Genomic DNA, 21,308 nt, shown 5'->3' on the forward strand with positions numbered 1-21,308 from the left:
ATTAATGTTCAGTGGCGACGTTCTCTCGACTCCATTGAAATTAATGATCGAGTATGAACCCAGCTCGGGTTACCATTTGTGAATTCGTAAGCGCCTCTTAGGCACAGTAGGGTGGTCATCCCCTGGTTCAATGGGGGCCCAACCTTCATCAGGATGCAGGACCCATATGTATGTTATTCTAGAACGAGTGTTTGTGTGGACGTAGAGGTCCCCAACCACACCAACAATGTCCTCATTCGGACAGAGAAGCTGTTGCGCACTGGATGAGCAGAACCATCTGGTTCTTCCCGTACCAGTACCCTTAGGAAAGGGTCGTTCATGGAATGATGGCTGCTGACTATCACCAGAAATAAGTGGAATACTACTTTCATCTGCAAGATCTGTTTAACCCCGTGAGCGCTACATTTTTGACATTGTTGTCAGTAACAAACATGGACTAAGCGAGGTGCGCCTTGGGTAGGATTGCGATGGATTCGGTTCAGTGATATCAATGATAGACTGTATACCTGAAGATAATTGAGGTTCACAATGTCAATGTATCATCAGATACACACCTGAAGGAATCAACAAACCTGTCCTAACAACGTTAGATGGAGCGTGTACCCCTGTGGGGTTTGCCTTGGGATGCTCCAGTGCACTGACATGAAATGTTGAAAATTCGCCAGCTGCGAATGATTTCTCCGTTCATTGTCAGACAGGGTCAAAGGCACAGATAAGGCCCACAGTGCGACTGCTTGACCTGGAGGGATAGCCTTTGTCCTACTGCACACACAGGTGGATCAGTATCATCAACTAAAAAAAAAGATCAACTTGCTTGGCTGCGTATACGACCTTACTACTCTCTCTATGGACCTCGCATGGAGGAGATAACCTCCGGTGGTTAAAGGCGCAGTTCTGTATTTTCAGTCAAGTTAGGACTGAAACTGATTGAAGGTGCCACTTGCCCTAAGAGTTTTCAATAATATCTCCCTTTCGTCCCCACCCACATACAAAACTGTCTCATCTTGTCCATTAGTTACAGGTACAGATGCTGCTCTGCTGGCCATTGTTGCGACTGCAGCAAGATATATGGTCTCTGACATAAGGGACATGCTAGACTGGTGGAATCAGAATCAGACTCCCCTTCACTTTGACAAAGTTCTCACGGCATGTCGATTCCCTGACGAGCCTCAACATAGCACATATTCTCTCCATTGTGAGCATTGAGGGTCACAGCAGATGAATTTGGAAACCCTCAATATGTTAGAGTCTATAGCATAATTCAAACAAAGATGTTGGCAGCAAGAAAAGTCATATTTAGCTACGTGGAAATGAAGTGTACAAATGAGTGGGGCTTGAGTTTGCATAGTAGCAATGACGATGAGGATTAAGATAGCACTCAATGCCGGAGGTGTGGGATTCTGCAGGTTGACGACGCACTTCGGCTATTGGCAGGATCATTGTAGCCCACGGGAGTCACTACACTCTTTTGTTTGAAAGTCAGAATAACTGCAAAGCCTGTGCAAGGGCGCACAGGATAGTGCAGAGAGCATGCACAAATTGGTTCCCAAGACTGAATGCTGAAAGAGTATTGGCGCCTTCACCTGAGAGTCGAGACTGCTCCCCCCCTGGTCGACCTGACATGTGCTACTGGGTTTTCCCATCACTACAGAGGATATAAGAACTAGCGCATGCGCAGGAAAAATGTTCCACAAATCGGACGGCACTATCGATGTTGCCTGTGAAAAACCCTGGCGACCATGACCGCAATGAGATAACAATAATAATATTAAGTCGGTTGATGAAGAAACACTGACAACTGTTAAGACCGTACTCAAGTAGTATCGGATCCAAAGGGCTTCGGCCTCAGCTCGTGCGCTGTGCCCCTTTCCCGAGTCTTGCCCCTTATTTCAGAGAGCTAAAGTATCGTGTCTAGTGAGACGGATAAGTATTGTAACAGATAAGTCTTGTATCGTAACGGATAAGTATTGCAACGGATCCGTTAAGACTTCCGGATATCGAACGTATAGAGTAACGGCTAATCCGGACCGGATCCGGACTAGAAACTAACGGGTGAGGACTGTCCGAAGACAGAGGCGGATATGTAGACTATAGGAATCTATCCTAAGTCTCGGAGTAGACAAGAGTAGCGTACTCAAGTCCGGACGGATAACGGAGGGACTTAGAGTCCAGACGGAATGAGTGCAATCTAAGATGATATTCGAACTGATCTACTACAGCGCATATACAAAGGTTTATATACTACGGATAGCTAACGGAATGATCAATAAGCAAAGGTGCGAGGCTATGTACGAAAGTATAAGCAAAGTCTAAGTGGAGCGTATTGGTAAGTCGGATGGATCACGAATCATGAACCGGGAATGAAGTACAAGTAAAAGCGGATTCATAAGTGTAGCGGATCAGTAAGCATAGCGGATCAGTAAGCAAAGCGGAAGTAAAGGATAACCGGTATACCGGTGTACAGGAATACCGAAAGGAGATGAACGATAGTTAGAGTTATATGAACAGGAAATGAAATAAGAATCAAAGCGGATCTGTGGACCGGACGACGGATATGTTCATCGGATCTGGATCGGATCTGAGATCCGGATCATCGGATCTGTAACCGGATATATGGTATATGACAACAACGAACTTATGGTGCAATGATGCTGGGAGTCGATGGTGGCAAGTGAGATCGACTAAGGTGGAGTCGGCGGCGCAGTGCCTTTTATACCAGCACGGTGAGCAGGATCAAGACCAATAATTAATATGCCAAGTGAGAACTTACTCCAGTACGACAAATACGGTGGACACCATCTTCACAATGGTTAGGAATGTCATAAATCTACAAGGAGTCAGCAGACAATACAATAATGAGCGATCAACCACTCATGAACCATATATCCGACATATGTGACGCCTGCAATGCAGCTGTGGTAACCGCATTTGAGTGTGCATCAAAGGATGCATTTACAGTAGAGGTACAGGCCCTTCTGTGATGACAACATAGATCATCATTGTAATTTGAAGGCATCCAACATGGAATGATTTGGAAATACTAGGGGTCGACTGTTCAATGATAAGTTTCTTGCCAATGCCGGGTGTGTGTGGCACATGATACTTGGCCTGTGGGGCTGTCATGGATCAGGAAGTGTATTTTGTTAAGGACTTCGCGGGCGATGGAAGCGGTGTTGAGTTGGGAAATGTCAGAATCGCTTGTTGTGGGCGATTGGCGAAACAAAGTCATCAGGTCGAACTGGCAGAAGATATCAGTAGCTATGCTTGCAGAGAAAAAAGAGCAAAAACATTGAGGAGTCGAGGCACGGCGATGCGGAGTGTGACTCACATCCGTTAAAGCTTGCTTTGCTAACTCATCAGGTTTGCCCCATAAGCCTAAACTGCAGAAGAATGGCTGTCCTTCTTTCCATGACAAAACCACTATAAGCCTGCTTGGGCTTAAGAGGCGGCAGCACGTCCGATTTTTCAACAGCAGTCCGGAACCAGATCTTTGATCAAAAGTTAACATCGCGGCGATTTACTTGTGGAATCTTACCTGTGAGCATATTCCTGAGCGGCTAGCCGCTGAAACTTGGCCAGCAACAGTTCCACCTTGCATAGTTCCATCATGGTCATCTAGTAATTATTAGGATCATGAATTGGTCTCAGAAACCAGGGTTTGGTTTTGGCATCGACTGTAATGAGGTAATGAGAAGGCATACGTGTCACCAAATAACGCTGAGGGATGGTCTAAGTCAGATTATGCCAGTAGTTGCAAAACTGAAGAAAACCCGCACTCATAGTCGGTCCACTAGTACTGCATCGGATATCAGGGGAATTTGGCCGTTTGTTACAGATGGTGCATTGTTTCTGCTATACGTTCCGGAGATATCGTCTGCGTTGTCGTTATTCATAACTTTGTATTGTAGAGCTCGTTATTGGTTCCATTAAGTGTCTCTTCAGACATGGACTTGCTTGCCTTCAACAGGTAAAACAATGAGCAGCTGGTTAGGTCCATCTGGAGAAAACATATGCAAGAACTTGAATTGAACGTTGAATGTCTATTCGAAGTCGATTCGAAGTCAATGCTTTGGCAGGCGCTGGGAGAAATGTAAGTACGGCTCCTTATATAATCCAATTTGTTACCCACGCCTACCGTAGCTGAAATCTCAAAAATTGAATTTCAAGTTGCTGCACGCTATCAGAATATACAAAGGTGAGCAATCTCTTCGGCAATTCAATTCTAGAGACTCTTAACTTCGCCTTCGGTGCAAATATCTTCAACACCTAGTAGCCTGGCCTCAAGCATTCCAATAACAAACATCAAAACAACGATTACGGCACTGTTGAAGATTCCGATGCCATAAATGATCAGAGTCGGGCATGAAGCACATGCTCTATTGCAAACGAACATGAGTTCATTGTCCTCAACCCGAATTAAATGTGGAACTCCACCACACCTCTGACGATGCTTGATGTATAAAAACAGGAATAATGCACTCCCCCATTCAAGCACGTCGAAGTAGACTATCTGCTTCTGTGCCCCACTAACTTGGCTCAGAGTGGCATGTCCTGGACCTTGTTCCTTCTCACAGATTCCCTACGAATCACTACATATGGGTGTTGCCTACTAATTGGATACATCGACAACTTTGATTAGCCCGTTTGCCTTGACATCCAAAAGAGCCTGGTGATCAGATTTACATCTGGTGGGTCACCGTTTCCATTTCAGGCACGTTGAGAATGCACTATTCTGTAGATTTTTGGAAGTAAAACGGGATGCCTCTCTAGATATTCAGGGCAGTTATATGATTGACGCCTCAAAGAAGGCTCATTCTGGGCCCCGCCTGGCAATTCATGAGGTTGGTGGAATCCTTTGCTATGCGTGCAACATCTCTAACATTCAATTCATCGGTTTCTCTACGTATTGAACAGGCTTCTGACTATGCATCTGCCTTCACCAATGGTCTCACACATGGGAAAGCCACCGTCACACCATCCATTTCGCGGGTACCAGTCAAGGGTCACTGGTTACTAGCCACCTTTACATTTACATTTTTAGGCCTCATCGAATCAGGGGTGTATTAATTCAATCGGCCCTACAATCTTACAAAGAATTGTTTAATATGTATGAGGAGCAACTCGAACAAATAGAATCACGTGGATCACTCAGTGCATAACTTAAAACTGTTGGCCCACGCTACTCTGGCACACTTAAGTGTTCTTCATCACTGTGTATCACCATCACTTGACGTCTGACCACCATACTATACATTGTATCAATATTTGCTCTAGATTGGCACCCCGCCAGGCATGTGAAAATCTGATGAGTCCTGCGCAAGCATCAGTCTAGAGTCCAAACCCTGAGCTTGAATATTTACCTCCACCAAGGCTTCAAGTTACACTAACTGGTAGCGGGAGAAAAGTTGTTTTGACTTCCCTGCATCAAATTGTGAAGGTTGCCATTGTTGTTGCTTTGTCTCTTTGTATAAGTTGCGTTTGCGCTGGTAGGTTCAGCGCTCGTCGTCAATCTTCTCATTCTCATTGTTCCTTAGTCCGACACAGGACCCAGGTACCCACCGACTATATAATGGCAATCTTAGGCAATATTGGCAACAACAACTTCCTCTGACGACAAATTCTCTCAGCTCACTACTCATGAAGCACCACACTCATACGAGTTCTCGCTGTATTCTTCGTGCAATAAATGCGCCATACCGACAGGCACTTCAATATGAACGCGATGTTAGTGTTTATGTAAAATATACAGAGAGAATCGTGCTAAATTTTCAATAGCCTGTACCGGTTCACCGTCAATCTTTCCCAAAGCCTGGGGAACCGCATGCATGTCTGAGTTCTGTTGTATCTAGACGGGGACTGGATGTAAGTATGACTCAAATATTTGGCAGGGAAGATTATGTACTTATTTGTGCAGCCATTCCCCATTCACCGGCAGTCTTTCGAGGAAATGTTACCTAGCCTCACGCAGTGTCTCCAAGAGCAAGCACTGTCTCATCGCCGACGATTTGGAAACACCAAGCTACTTTCTGTTCGCTCCCCTGAAGATTTTATGTCCTTTGACCTTCAAAGTCACCCTCCTTCGATGAGCCCGGATGTCTCTGAGTGTCAATCCTCCCAAATTTGTGATCCAAATAACACCCCAATACATTCCCAAACTCTGGATTCCCCGGGATTGAATGCCTGCGGCCCATCACCGACATCAGTTTCCCGCTCTCTGTCCCCTCGAGTGATTCCTGATGAGCTCGCCTATGCAGCTCAGGAATCATCAGAACCACACTCTCCAGCTCTACAGATTGAATATCGGCTCATTCCTGGTGCAGGTTCATCTACTCCGACCGACGATGCGACTCTCAGCCATCCTCAGACCAGTACTTCCCAGTACAGCGCCTGTCGTGTTGAGCATAAAATTCGTGGACTCGATCAAGTCATGCATTGGTTTTATTCCCGCGGCTGTGAGCCTCTACTTACTCCTCCGCCTTATGAGTCGCTTGAGTGTGGGGACCTCTATATTCATCAGTCACTTTCCACACTGACTACTCGTCAGATGTGGATATGGAGTGCTCAGCGGGGCTGGGAGGAGGCTCAAGAGAACCAGGTTCATCCTCTCCTCCCAATGCATCGCCTCTGGTTTGGCGCAACTGGGGAACCTTGCTGGGTCACTCAAAAGACAATAAGCACTTACAAGTGACGCCTGAAGGTTTCAGGTCAATTGAAAGTTGCACCAGTCTAGACAATGTCTGAAGTTATTTTTGCTCTTAGCCTCCAAAACCTCATGTGCGACATACGTGTAGCTGCCTAAAGACCTTTGTTGTCTTATCCATCATCTCAGTCATCTGTGATCTGCCGAATAGTTCGGGGCGCAATACTGTGTCTCCGAGTCCTACTTCTTCGCTTCCTTATCATATAGTACTTTATCTACTAGTGTTGTTGCAGTTTGTGTACTTTCCATTTGTCTTCACACGTCTTCAATTCTAACTTTTGTTATGGTCCGGCGTTCTCAGCCCCGCTTTGGAATCTTCATCAAGACAATATAAAATTGATTATTTAGTATTTACTGTAAACACAAATAAATGTATTCTATAGTTTGTGACAAAATGAGGTTATGTGCATCGTCTGGATGGAGAGTAGGAAGCAATGGCTAAAAAGCTGATCAATGTCAACAAAAGCACATGCGGAATGGTGGTAATAACACCGGGCAGTGTTGTGAGACAAGGAAAATGTGTATGTATGTTGGTGCCGCAGGTACCAGACACGTTTGTTAAAGGTTGGGTACGATTGATTCCATTTTGAGGAGGCTAGAGAGGTAACGCAAGCGTCTTTGGGCTATGAGAGGGCATGATAATGGAAGCTTGTTGATGGTACACTCTACAATATGGAAGACACAGAAGTTAGGATGATGAAAGTTTATGGTATTGGTCGAATGACATCGCCCCTACGCTCATATGCTAGTTAGCAGGGCCACTGTACATGGCATTCACCAGTAATGATGAGACTGATGGTCACCAGTCGGTACCGGTCATACGATAGCAGCTGTATCGGTGGTCCTGTTGCTGATCAAGATCATTAAGATTGATCATATTTGTGGGAAATGCCGATAGGCTGATAGGCACGGAGCTGGTGATTTCGATAGCTAAGGCGAGCAAAGTGATGCCCGACGTCTGATCAGCAATGGCACTCAGAGGGCCAGGCGTCTGATACAACATATTAGTGCCTAAGTGAATGCAGTCAATAAGAAAATGGGTCTTGATTGTTACGCATCTTGTTTCAATCCCTCCATTCTCGCTGTCGGCCAATGTTTCATCATTACATCCAAGCAGATTTATGCAGTCAATCACCGCACTGATCGGCATGTTGGTCATTGGATCATGGCAATCAGTTCTGGCTGGAGTGGGTGTGTCAACCTTTAGTGATATCGATGAACGGATTTCGGGGCTTAGGGCCAGGGAATAATCCGCAAGAGTGTAACACGACTCAAAAGAATTCAAGATGGCTACATCATCTGCAATGTTCATACATCTATATCGTGTTCTGTCTAATGTATAATTGTTTTGTCATGTTAAGCACGTCCATATACAGTGGCTCAAAAAAGTGTCCCAATGTTTGTGGGTTTTCATGTAATTGCTTCATTGTGAGTCAGGGTGTGGGAATCTGACTAAGCTATAGGGAGGTGTCAGAACACTCTGCCTCTTGGCTTTATTTCTGTCCCCTGTAGCGTGGGAATCCGATGTTATCATGTGAAGATATGGACATTTTAATTTGATGCCTCATTGGGACACTTTTTGACTTTGAATTTGACCAATATAATCTCTATAATTCTAGTACTTAGTGTTGCCTCCTCTTGCTCTAATCACTTCTACCACTCTTATAAACATACTATCTATCAATTCCTAGCATTACCCATTAGTAATATTCCCTCACTGTGCTGTAACTCTCTCCCATAGCTGAAATAGCCCCTATTGAGGATCCTGATACACCTCCTGAGTAATTTCTAGAGTTGTTCAATAGGGTTGAGGTCTAAAGACTGTACTAGCCATTACAGAACAGTAATATCATAGTTTTCAAACCATTTGGTAGCCAACTTGAAGTATACTTAAGATCATTATCTTGTCGTAAGATGGTGTCTTCTTCATCAATGTTTGATTCCTGCATGCTTTTAAGCAGACACTCTGCCAAAATCGAGATGCACTGCTCTGCATCTATCCTCCCCACCACCTCATATAGAATTCCTCCCCTAGTCCACCTCATACAACCTCATACCATCAAGCTTTCTCCTTCAAACTTGAGTGTTTTCTTGATTTCTCTTTGTCCTAGTAGTTCTTCTGCCTTTTTCCATACATATTCCTGGTCATCTGACCCCATTCTATTGATTTTTGCCTCATCTAACCAGATAGCCCTATTCCAGTCCTCAAAGTCCAACACTGGTGTTTCAGAGCAAAGGCTAGTCTCCTCCTTCTATAGGATGAAGATAGGAGAAGCTGTTCTTTTTAGTTATAGCTTCAAGGTTAGCTGCCTTGAGAGCATTCCTGACTATTTGAGTGGAGACTGGTGTGGATAATAGAATAAATGAATGTGATGGCTTAAGTAGTATTAGCAGCCTGCCCAGTCAAAATATAATACCCAAAAGATCTTTTGCTATATGGTATGAGCCTAAAAGGGTGATTTAATTTGATATTTTTCTTATATTGAATGGTCTTTTTGATGAATCTAGCAATAGTATCCATGCTCAGGCCAGTTTTAGTAGAAATCTGCCTGTTAGACAGATAAGAGGAGCTAAAGATGAGAATAGGGGCTATTTCAGCTATGGGAGAGAGTTACAGCACAGTGAGGGAATATTACTAATGGGTAATGCTAGGAATTGATAGATAGTATGTTTATAAGAGTGGTAGAAGTGATTAGAGCAAGAGGAGGCAACACTAAGTACTAGAATTATAGAGATTATATTGGTCAAATTCAAAGTCAAAAAGTGTCCCAATGAGGCATCAAATTAAAATGTCCATATCTTCACACGATAACATCGGATTCCCACGCTACAGGGGACAGAAATAAAGCCAAGAGGCAGAGTGTTCTGACACCTCCCTATAGCTTAGTCAGATTCCCACACCCTGACTCACAATGAAGCAATTACATGAAAACCCACAAACATTGGGACACTTTTTTGAGCCACTGTATGTCTCGGGGAAATCCAACCAACAAATAAAGAGTTACATTGGTTACTGCTCGAAGGATACTCCCCACTGTACAGTTGAATCTGTGGGTGCTCTTTGCTTGGTACGCTCTATCTCAGGGCCATTGCACTACGAGAAAGAGCCATTGGAAAGAGTGAAGTAAGTGGACTGCTGTGGATCGATTCTTATACACAGAGATCTGAGGGCAACAAAGGGCTGATTGACTGAGATTCCGTAAATCATCTTTATTAGTAAACTTGCCATAAGGCAGCCCACAGGATCGCCATATTAGACCTCCCTTTCAGCTTCAGGCCACACTTTCAAAGTATCCGTGATAAGGAATGTGGCGATTTTGGGTTCTAGATACCTGTTGGAAGCATGGAGAGGGGAGTTGCGAGAGTAGAGACAGTGGAAAAAGACCCACTAACTCCAGCGAAATGCAAAGCGAGGTTGACCGGTATGTTTGATTACGATGTGCAAGCGAGAGTAGTCTCCCCTAACATATATAAAATTTTGATGATCAGCCGCCATTCTGCAAGGTGTGAGAGGATACAATCAGTCAGAATACCGTGAACGCAACAAGGAAAACAAAAGGCTTACTCATGGAGATGGATGCTCGCATATACTTCTCCGAGTTTGTGATGTCTATAATCAAATTCTGTTCCATTGCATATAGATGAAAGCTGTGTTGATTTTGGTATGATAGCTCTGCGTCAGGCCGATCAGTGTCCTTAACAGATCAGCCTGAGGGAGGCGGAGGATGAGGTAGATTGTGAATGTATCAAAGACTCCATCCATGCAAGCTTATGGGCTTCTGCAAGTGGGACTCTGCGACCCCGGATGCTAGACTGAGGTTGAACGGAGGATCCGGATGGAGGCATCGCTTGCAATCAAGATGTTTCAAGTTACAAGAAGCTTGTTCAGAATCCAGACTCGGGCACAGCTCACTTTGCTGATGTAAGCAGGGGTTTATGAAATCTGTTCCTAGTCTGGGCCAAAGTTATATGAGATGATATCGTCCACTTCCAAGCTTGTCTGCATACCCGTTATACACATGTGCATGTCAACATGGCCCTAAGCGCACAAATATTGCAAGCTATCTTGATGGGCACCATCTTCTGTCACCTCCTTGACACAACTTCTCTCGTGGAGGCATGTTATTCATGTTTGTTCTTCGGCATTCTTCTGTCCACGAAGTTTATGATCAGTTTAAAGTAGTTTTTCAGCGCCTTGTCTGCTATGGCAGACTCGGAAATACCATGCTCAGGTTCCATGACATCACGAAGCAGGGATAGATCATCCATTCATCGAAAGCCTGACTCACAGCGGCCATGGTCGTTGGTATACCAATGACATTTGTCATTTTCTCTGTAGTTTTCTACTTCTTGGTTGACCTTCAGAGGACAGCATCACAGTGGTTGTCAATAGTTTCTTGTCTATTATAGATCTGATATCACTTTCTGACAGCATATTCTTCATGGTGATATTCATGATGACGACCGCAATGAAAAGATTTTTCAGGCTGGTCGCTACTTTCAAAGAAGAGTCTAGTTTCCTGTTGCAATCCACTATTGCAACAAGGTAGAACACACTGCATGGATTCCGTACATACATACACGCTGTTAAGATCCTGGTATCGTTCATATGCCCCAATATTTCGTTCTACATTACAGCTTGTGCTTGAGCAAAAGCCTTCCGAATGTTAAAGACGTAGGTGAGAGTGAAAATTGCAACAACCTTGGAAAAGTAGATTCCTTCGTGAACCTCAGTGAGCAGCAGGGGACGCAACTCACATTATATGCGGTGACACCAACTATGATACCAACCTCACGCCAGCGATGAGAATGAATCCAGTGTATATGTGCTCAGGCCAGTCGGCCATCTGGAGTGAACAGCAGAAGCAGTTCAATGTCATATTGGGGTTTGCTAGATATCCGCCTGTGCACAGAATGGCTGCCGGGCACCATTACTAGACCACAAATCAGTAAGCAGTGATTTTATCAGTCAACTTACAATATGACGACAAATGAGAAGAGCGTACTAAACAACAACGAAGCAATAAATGCAGTTAAAGTCATGGAAGCTATTGTGAGTGCGACCGCCGTGCCATAGAGCAGAATACAACTCCATACATCAGATGGGTGTATCCAGTCCGGTCAGTGTGGAATCCGACCATCCATACAAGCAAATAAAGAAGGTCGACAAGCAGAAGATGTTCCAAGGTATCTTGACGAGAATTTGAGAGGTGACGAGAGTAGTCCACTTGCACATCCTACTCTGGCACTCGCAAACTTCATAGATTGACCGAATGTCGACATAGACTGCCTGCATCTGTTGAGAAAGTGGGATACAAAATTGCCACTGTCAAGAAAATTGCCCACAATATCAATTAGTGAGCAAAGCCACTTCATCAAAGGAGATCATACAAGAAGTTTGGTTTGTGAACCCTGGAGAGAGCCTTTCGTTTTGAAGGATGTGAGGTCAATCAATGGACCACCAGAACGAGCTTTGCCATCCAGTTGGTTAACCTGTATGTTTGAGTGTCTATCATAGGGCATCGCCCCAATGGACAATAAACATAAACACTGAAAAAAAATCAGTGGGTTGCATTCTGCCAGTATGCTTGGAAGTTGCGCTGTGTAAGAGCAATGGTCCGGTGCGTCTATGAAGTAGTAAACTGCGCGCATAACTCTGTCTGGACACCAAGACAGGAGTGACCTTCAGCATACAAGCGCCCAAGCTCATCTTCAAGAACCGCAGCTTCCGGCGAACATTTCAAGACGTGATTATGCCAATCCACGGATGTGTTTGCGGTCATTCCAACACCGATGACGTCAAACATGTAGCGTTCCACACTGCGATAGCTTAATTTTATAAATGCCTGAATCACGAAGGACTTACGGGTTGGCATCTTCATCACGGGGTGAAGATGCACCAGCATTGGTGCTACCACAAGGAAGCTTGGCACAACTCGAACAGATATAATAGCAGCAGGGCCTGCCAATGTCGCAATATCTGAGTGGAGGAGCAAGATGTCCTTTCCTCCACCGCCTTCTTCAGCTAAAGGAGAGATTATGTAGTGCCTTGAATTCAAACTTGTACGTGTGATAAGATTGAGAATAGCAAGCAAAGGATGGTACATATAAATCAATCTCATCATCGCCGTACCTTCATGTCTGCAACTCTGCCGGCACTTTCCGTGTTCTCGATATAAGTTGTGGAGGGCCACATCCGTGGCAGGGCCCGCTACCTGTTTTGGTTGGTCTAAGTCTGATCATCTCTATGCTTGCTTTCTTTCCTTGCTTGTTGGGGTTGCGGATGCACAATATCGGGACTATCAGAACCACGGTACAACATTCGAGTACAAGTAGTAAAGTAGCTAGCAGTAATCTTAGCTACAACAAGATCTGCCAATAAACAATTCACTTGGGCAGCTACACCATGGTCCTGATTCTGAAAATAGAGTTCAGAACCCATGGATCAAAAGAACCAATAATGCACCCAGATATTCCGTCAAAGTCCACTCGCACAATGGGAACTACACTCCTGACGATGGCAGAGTCGAAGTGAAGAAAAGAGGATACGGCAAGGTGTAAGGACAGTGGTGAAGTTCGATGTCCCTTATTGTCTTTGAGCGTAATTAGCTGAGAAGTAGCATGTGGGTTGGTTGAACAACTGGCAATCAATGTCTTGAATGTCTAGCGTGTGCAGTCTGGACTGGCCGGTAAGAGATTGGTTACAGACATGCAACTCCACTTGAGCCTGGACAAGATCAGTTGAATTACACTTGATACGCAACAAGGGAGGGTAAGTGCTGACGTGGTTCATTAGTCCAGACAACGTGTCCTTGATGGCCTTGTAATTTATAAGACATCACATGTTGTCCCGTGATACCCAATCTCTTCACATCTTCTCCAGGTCAATCAGCAGGCTACGGCAACGTTAGATTAAATAATGAAGTGCATCCATGCCCTCAAATTCATCTACCAAATCCTGGACCTGAAATCTCACTGAGTTGCGAAGATGCTGTGTAGAAGTCTTGGAAGAGTCCATTCGATGATTACGAGATAGCGCAATATTGTCAATGGTCATTGGTGCGCGAGGTCAAACGGGATTCTGCTGCTGCCAAACAGAAAACCGTGTGCTTGAAATTGTACTCAGCATAAGATCGGATTCTGTGCTCAGTATATTGGTTGATTCAGAAGGAGTGCTCGTCAAGTTGCCTGTGGACAATTGAGGAGAAGCTGCCAGTCGGTGCGGACCACCATGATAACCAGAGTTTCTGGCATACAATGCCTGGAAATCTCTCACAAGATTGTGCTTCTCTCGAATATGAAGATTTAGCTCCCGAGCCGCCATAACTTTGTGACAGTGGAGGCATTCTATCGAAGGCACAAACCGTGTCACCGGCATAATACGGAAGGTACGACTATCTTCCTTCTATATGGTCTGATCACGGGAGACTGAAGAAAGACGGGGAAGTTTGACAGAGTCCAGTTGCACCTTGAAATGCTCTATATGGTTGTGAAGGCAAGCTGAGGCTGCCTGAGTGTCAATTACTTGGACAATAATAAGTATAAGCAGGTACCTCAGAATGACTGTACAGAATATCGCGACAAAACGCGAACCAATCATGTCCCAAGACAACCGTGGCCGGCAAAGTATTGCGGACAGTAAACGGAAATTCAGTAGACAGCCGCACGTCGCCTTTGAGCAAAGTTACAAGCGCCCGTAACATGCCGTCTCAAGAACGATTGAGCGACACAAACAACATAGCAACCAGCGAATGAGAAGAAGAGTTGTCCCGCACAACTGATACATTTCGACCATTGACATGATGACAGCAAATAAAACAATTGATTTCACGCGTCACATACAGACATGCACCCAGATAAATTGTGAGAAAGAATACTCCATTGAACCATGATGACAAATTATTGCCACTTGTGTGTGAGTGAATTTCAATCTGTGTTATTTTCGAAAAAAAACGATCCACAAAAACCCAGCTACCTAAAGGTAGCGGGAATAAAGGAGACGAACATGTCTGCTCAGCCAACAGACCCAATGCAGGCTGCCACTGGTCCTGCTGAGACCTACAAGAAATCTGAATCGAACGAGTGTAAGCTGAGTATGTATCTCTGCTGCTTCCTTTAACATTTGCGATGTAAAACAAAATATATTTGACCAACTCAGAAGCAAGCCTGAGGGTACAGAGGTACAGGCGGCTATGATGTATGTATCTACTCCTATGATTTCAAGGTAAATGATACTAGGTTTAAATCCACTTGGTATCAAATCACAATCCTCAATAAAAGGAACTGGATATGCAAAGTTCGGACGACTCAAGTATCTATACGATGGCGTGATTCAAGGTAGAGCAGTGCATGATTCACATGTAGTGTTGAAGATGACTCGGCTCACCAGTTGGCCTCTGAGAAGCCCTGTATGGCAGCATGAGGCAATGGAAGTAAAAATTCAAATGCAAATAGTGGAAACTTACAGTTGAATGTTAGGGACGTGTGTGAAGGCATAAACCTCATCCTCACACCTGTCAAGTTCTTCCCGGTCGTATTGATCGAGCCCATCATACCACTCAGCATGGTAAGCATTACAAGGGAGTCGACGGACAGCCCTCTGTGGGTGACCCATGGACATGGACTCAAATCGCATTCAAGCATTGTTGCCCCGCGAACCAATCCCCGCAGGGCCATATCAATTGTGACGATAGATCACATCGAATATACGCAGCCAAGCAGTAACTTCAAGGCTATGCCAGTGCCTTCCAAGTATGCAGTATTGAGGAACATTATTCTCGTTTGCCGTCTCGTCGCTACTCATACCATCAGGACCAATTCTTGAGAGCATTGAGACATGCTGCCGTAGGTCAGAAACTGTACGAGCGACATTCAAACACCTGTGATACAGCTGCAAACATGTCAGAAGCGGTGAATGACTTGATCATCATGCCATGGATACATACCGAACGTTTGCGTTCCTTTCTCCGATCCTCTTTCTGACGTGCCTTCAAAGCTGCCTCATCGAGTCCTGTCTGCTTAAAAATGCGCCTCAAGGACCTTAAATGCATGGAAAATGCTTTCTTGACAGCATCGTAATGGAAATTAGGATGATGGGCGATGAAATTACGCACGAATACTTTGGTAGCAGAGATATTCCATGTGGACTTGGGCGTGCCCTAAATGTCAATGGTGAAATTCTCCACAGTACAGCAAGGTCCGCGGCGAGGGTCAAAGTCCATGAGTAAAGTTTCATCTGGAAGTATTACACCCATAAAGGGTGCGTCATCACCGATTCACTTCATCAGAATCCGAGCATGATTGCATATAAGCTCCTGTGAGCCGTTAGTCACTTGAAACCATTCTCAAAGTGAAAAGAATTACATTGAACCTATTTTCCCCTCATGATCTGTGCTTCACAGGACCAGTCTTCTTAAACGGCTGCGGGGTTGAGGTCCCTTCTGTATCAGCGTCATTGGTAGTATCTTCAACAGCCTCGTTGCGAGATGAACCATGACGAGATTCCACAACAGTCCTAAGGTCGGTGATATGGGTTTCTATGCGACCCAGCCGTACGTTCACTGTATCGAGATCATCTTTGGACGCTGGGAATGAACTAGTAGTATATTATTCCTGAGTCAAGCAACAAAGCAACTAAACACACCGTGCGCTCCCTGCGTGGTTGAGCATGAGTTGGACGTGCACTACCACCCGGGTCAGTGCCCATCTCGTCCATGGAGGCACCTATGTTGTCGGTTAGCTCTGTGTTGTCAACCTCACTTTCACCTTGCGTCAATAGGGGGGCGCCATGATGATTGGGCACGGTCAGGAAAGGGGGACGAGACTCTGTGAACGTCACCGGCACCTCTCTGGGAAGTGGTAGGTGGATGCTGATTGGCGGCACAGTTGACATTACTTGTAAATGGCAATGTAACTGATACGTTTGCGCTGCCACTTTCGCTGTCAGGTTCACTACTAGTTTCTGGAGAAACTGGCTTCGGAGGCTAATGGCTTGGTAGTGCCAGCGCGACCACCTTCTGGAGGCACAATTTGAACCCGAGGTGAAAATTTGACAGACTGTCGTGCGCTCTGAGCCTGTCAAAATGGTCAAAACTCGCCAAGCGTACCGAAATACTGATTTGCCGGTTGTGTGTCATGCAGGATTATATCAGAATGCAATGAAGAACTACGGCTGAACGCAGGCGATCCAATGCCAAACAGTCAACTGGAATAGACATTTCTGAAAATTCGAGAGACAGGACCGACGGAACGAGCTGGATGTGGGCCCTACACAAGATTCAACAGAAATTCTGCCAAGCCAGAGTACGCTTCTTACAAATCGCTGGCATCGGAGCTCCTAGGTCTTTTCTTAAGGTGGCCCTGCTCCCGTTCCTTGCCCTTTGAACCACTTTGCTAGAATCATGCAGGTTAGCGATGCATTAGTAGGTTATGATGCTCGGCAGCACACTTCTGATGTGGTCGTCAAAGTGGTGCTCTCGTCTTGATTAGTACTAGAAACGATCCTTAGGAAGGGATTAGAGTAGAAGTTATGTCAACTCTAAATATCACGCACCTGATTCATCATTCTCGACGCACGTTCCTGCAACTAGTTGTAAATCACGATCACGACGCATAGTCAATTGAGAGGAAGCGCACCGGTGTCCTCTCACTTAAGGGTCTTATGTACGCCGCTTATATAGTGACAACACAACTATATAGGATAAGACTTATTGCCAGTCCTTAAATACACGGTCTACGACTTTTCTAGTTTTCGTGGTAGATAATGTGTGAGTTCTTGGGAGGATTTATTTCAATATACCTTCTTTCCTTGTTCCTTGGTTAGTTTAAAACAATTTTATTTTGTATACTGAGTCTATGGTATGATTTGTGTCTGAGAGTTAGCGTGCTCGTGTAGTGTGTAGCGTGAAATGTGTAGCGTGAATTGTGTCTCCCTTCCTGTAAAAGAGAGAGGAAAATAGTATGGGTTAAACTTAGTTAGAATAGCTGATAGATTATATAATCAACCCCTGTAAGGTAGTATATAATTGAATAAATGTTTCTTAGTCTTACTTTGAGGCTAATGATTTGCCTGTACTTAGGTTCTTACTTAATCTCACACTGTTTGAGATGAGTGAAGGTGGGAAGTGCTCCATTTATTACATGGCAAAATTGGGCTCCTTATATACCTTTTGGAGGCCCTGATTACAAAGCATGAATCATCACATGGATTGGTAAGAATGTGCTTACTAGCAATGCCATTTGGTGTGTTGAGTCAGCCTGTTTACTAATTTACATTATACATACAGTGTAGTTTACAAAGCATGACGAATCATGGCATAGTCATCACATGGATTGGTAAGGATGTGCTTACTAACAATGCCATTTGGTGTGCTGAATCAGCCTTCTTACTAAGTAGCTTATAAATACAGTTGGAAATCTTACAAAGCATGACAAATCATGACAAAACATGATGAGTCAAGCTCAATCTTTACAAATCATGATATCTACCAGTCACATGACATGCTTACAAACATGCTTGGTGGCTGAAAAGAAAGTCTGTTGGCTGAATATGCCTGAGGAAAATAGAAAGAGATGGAATGTCATAGAACAAAATAGAAATACATGGAAAAATGGAAGTGAAGATTGAAAGTGAAAATACTAGCTAATAACTAAGGGGAAAATGATGGGGTAACTTGGTGATAGGATACAGTAGGGACTATTATACCTTCCTTATCACACCTCTTGTGTATCTGTCATGGTATGAGTTGCATACCATGCATGACACTGGGTCATCATCTGAGGTAGATTCTCCACGCTCACAAGGTCGCTGACCGAGAACCCGTGTATCAGTATGATCAGTATGTGACCCAGGCGGAGCACTGTCAGTCATAGGCACATCCGAGTCTTGGTCGTAAATCACGTCATGGCTGGGTGGCATGACCCTGAGATAAGTGTACTACACGGGGGTCGTTCGATTTCCCGTCCTACACAGTCACAATAGTTATACTCTCCAGAGCAGAGTGGTACCTTTGTTTGATCATGCATGGGGATCATGGAAACATGATACCTTTGTACTGCTTTCATGAAGATGTGCTGTGCGAGTCTGCACGGTTTTGAAAGTTCCAGTGGGTGTATCGCATATCATGACTTACTAGTACTAGTCATCGTGTCACCAGATCTCATGCCCGATTGCGATTCGAACTGGCTCAGTGGATCTAAAATGTGCGACCTAGTACTGCATCTAGATATTCTAGATATTAACTATTTTGATATGGGCGCTGTGGTTCAATGTGTAGGATTTAACTCGGTCTGGTTATCCCCTACTGTAGTACTAGGAAAATTGAAAACTGATTTGCACAGTCGACAGAAGCACCAACAATACCAGCGCGAAGAACATTGTTCTGCCAGTCCCCATGTACTTTGCCTTCATCTACACTAATTACATTACTGAACTATGTGGTCCATCAGCCGAAGAAGATATCCTTATCCAAGAAAGCAACAAGAATGAGTAGAGCAGCGGCAAAGGCTATTTTCCGTGCAACAGCTGTGATGACAGATTGGAAACACAATCTGCGGATCTGGGTTTTACATACTATGAAAGACATTGTGAGGCGAGCCTTGGGTATGGTACTGGCCCTGGCTTCTTCGGGCAAGATCCCGTCCGTTGTTTACGCCACTGGTCCTTAAATCGGAACCGCCTTGGTGCTATCGCTCGATTGAATATTTTTGAAAGAGAACCGATGGAAGAAAACTCACTGGAGTCTGAAATGAGAGCAGACCTCCACTTGTGTGCGGGCTTGATGATTCCGTGTGCTTACACAACCCTTAGATAGGGGACGAAGGAGCAGCATCCTCGGCGGATTACAATCTTCTTCCTGTTGGCGGCATTTTGATGTAATCCGACTAGTATATTGGAGGGGACGGGTCCGAGTTTAATGGAACCTGGTGATCTAGTGACAGCACGCTGTCACCCCAAAAGGAATAGAAGATGTATTTGATCGGTAGAACTTATTGTTCAGGGGAGTACAAAGGGCGAAGCCATAGCATCCTTTCCTGAAATCACATTTGGTCCGTTGACGTATGAAAAACGACTCACCGCTGGTGTTCCATTGGCTGGCGGTCAGTGCATATCCTCCTGTTTGAGATATACGCTTCTGGGGCGAACAAATAACATGAGGTCTGCTTACATTGAAGGATTATCGCAGGAAGTCACATTGAGCGATTACCATTTGATCTGGTATCGGTGGGTGTGTCATCCTTCGGCTTATACTTTGGTTCAGTAACTGAGACACTAGCTAAATTGTAAAAGTCGAACAGAGGGAAAGCCCTGGGTTTAAAGGTGGGTTATAATGGTAGGAGCTGCAATGAAGCTGTTTTCCTTGAAGCTCGCTTCCACTTCGTTATCTCTGAAAGGAACATGCCCAACATTATCACTTACTAGGAGACAATTGCAGCACTACCTAGTAGGGCGTGATGGCAATAAATCGTTCATGGCGACCCTGAATAATTGCATGAGAAGAGTCAATCAAGTTGAATGCAGGAACCTCGGATCTATGAAGGCTATACCCAAGTGAACACCGCCATAAAGTATGACAGATATTTTTCCAATACCCTGGCACAATCACGATCAACCATTTCTCCCATTCCCACGTCAGTTTGGTTCAGGCATCACAACCAGCTCGGCGAACCGACGATGGTCAAACGAAGTTTGTCTGGAAAACAAGTTACCGTCCACACTAACTGGACAATACACAAGATAATGTCCAGTCTCTCAGAACTTGGGGCTGTCCGCTTCAAAGTGCTGGAGATGTTAAATGAACCCGGTGAATCACTCGCAACGCCTGGAATATCTCGTCAGCCAAAAAAACGATGTTGTATTGTTCGGGATGAAGTTACAAGAGTAAGAAGAGCCGATTATATCCGGAGGCAATATTATGTGCACGATGCATGTCATGATCAGGAGGTTGTACACTCTGAAGTAACAACTATACTTTAATTGCACATGATCTCTGGGACGTTAATGCCGTAAAAAATGCTTCAGAATTCAGACTTGACTTAGAGTGCCATCAATTTACCTGAAATATTTGGCGTCCCTTGTAAGTGCTTATAGTATTTTGAGGGGCCAATGAGGTTCTTTATTTGCGCCCAGCCAGAGGCGATGTATCGGAAGAAGAGGATGAACCTGTGGAAGTTCACCGTGCACCAATGGAAGGTGTGATTCTGGTGTTGGATGAACCGTAGAGGCGAGATTATTGAACATAATTGGAGGAGATGGAGATCGTGATGTAAAAGCCATTACTAAGGCATGGGGATGCGATACCGGGGAGGCAACAGTTCGCGGATGTACTAGGGCATTGTTCAGATCAAAAAGATCGGGAGGTCAAAGCTGAGGTGCATCCGGGCTCATCGAAAGAGGGTAGCTTGTGGGTCACCAGGTACAGATCATTCAGAGCGTACACAGGGTGGCTGAGTATGCCGAAGTTGTGGGCGATGATACCGTTGACGATGGGGCAGTGCCTGCTCCTGGAGAGGCTGCGTGAGGGAGGGTAATATGTCTTTAAAGGACTCCATGTGAGGAGAGGAGACCTGTAGAGATGAGTGCAAAACACTTCCCCACTAGAGAGAGCTA

The 21,308-nt window shown here is 44.8% G+C and overlaps 4 protein-coding genes across 4 annotated transcripts; 1 reads left to right on the forward strand and 3 right to left on the reverse strand.

Moving 5' to 3' along the window:
• Positions 1-69: 69 nt before the first annotated feature.
• Positions 70-1,091, reverse strand: DFJ58DRAFT_736920 (uncharacterized protein; the record flags this gene model as incomplete). The annotated part of the gene is made up of 4 exons (XM_041386874.1): positions 70-380; positions 432-498; positions 573-759; positions 991-1,091. 4 exons carry the CDS (start codon positions 1,089-1,091, stop codon positions 70-72), a joined length of 666 nt encoding a protein of 221 aa, XP_041235372.1.
• A 1,675-nt stretch (positions 1,092-2,766) lies between these two features.
• On the reverse strand, positions 2,767-3,609 carry DFJ58DRAFT_848421 (uncharacterized protein; the record flags this gene model as incomplete). Its single annotated transcript, XM_041393632.1, has 5 exons — positions 2,767-2,827; positions 2,957-3,051; positions 3,104-3,238; positions 3,329-3,488; positions 3,536-3,609. 5 exons carry the CDS (start codon positions 3,607-3,609, stop codon positions 2,767-2,769), a joined length of 525 nt encoding a protein of 174 aa, XP_041235373.1.
• A 2,028-nt stretch (positions 3,610-5,637) lies between these two features.
• DFJ58DRAFT_736921 (uncharacterized protein) lies at positions 5,638-6,799 on the forward strand (the record flags this gene model as incomplete). Its single annotated transcript, XM_041386875.1, has 5 exons — positions 5,638-5,724; positions 5,776-5,862; positions 5,915-6,494; positions 6,545-6,704; positions 6,760-6,799. The coding sequence occupies 5 exons, from the start codon at positions 5,638-5,640 to the stop codon at positions 6,797-6,799; spliced, it is 954 nt and encodes a 317-aa protein (XP_041235374.1).
• Positions 6,800-15,007: 8,208 nt separating this feature from the next.
• DFJ58DRAFT_848422 (uncharacterized protein) lies at positions 15,008-17,313 on the reverse strand (the record flags this gene model as incomplete). The annotated part of the gene is made up of 10 exons (XM_041393633.1): positions 15,008-15,015; positions 15,087-15,106; positions 15,166-15,299; positions 15,506-15,556; positions 15,646-15,858; positions 16,344-16,774; positions 16,807-16,871; positions 17,016-17,092; positions 17,148-17,202; positions 17,276-17,313. The coding sequence occupies 10 exons, from the start codon at positions 17,311-17,313 to the stop codon at positions 15,008-15,010; spliced, it is 1,092 nt and encodes a 363-aa protein (XP_041235375.1).
• Between the last annotated feature and the right edge of the window lie 3,995 nt (positions 17,314-21,308).

The sequence above is a fragment of the Suillus subalutaceus genome (genome assembly GCF_016647625.1).
Source record: "Suillus subalutaceus strain FC151 chromosome Unknown DFJ58scaffold_305, whole genome shotgun sequence".
Lineage (NCBI taxonomy): Eukaryota > Fungi > Basidiomycota > Agaricomycetes > Boletales > Suillaceae > Suillus > Suillus subalutaceus.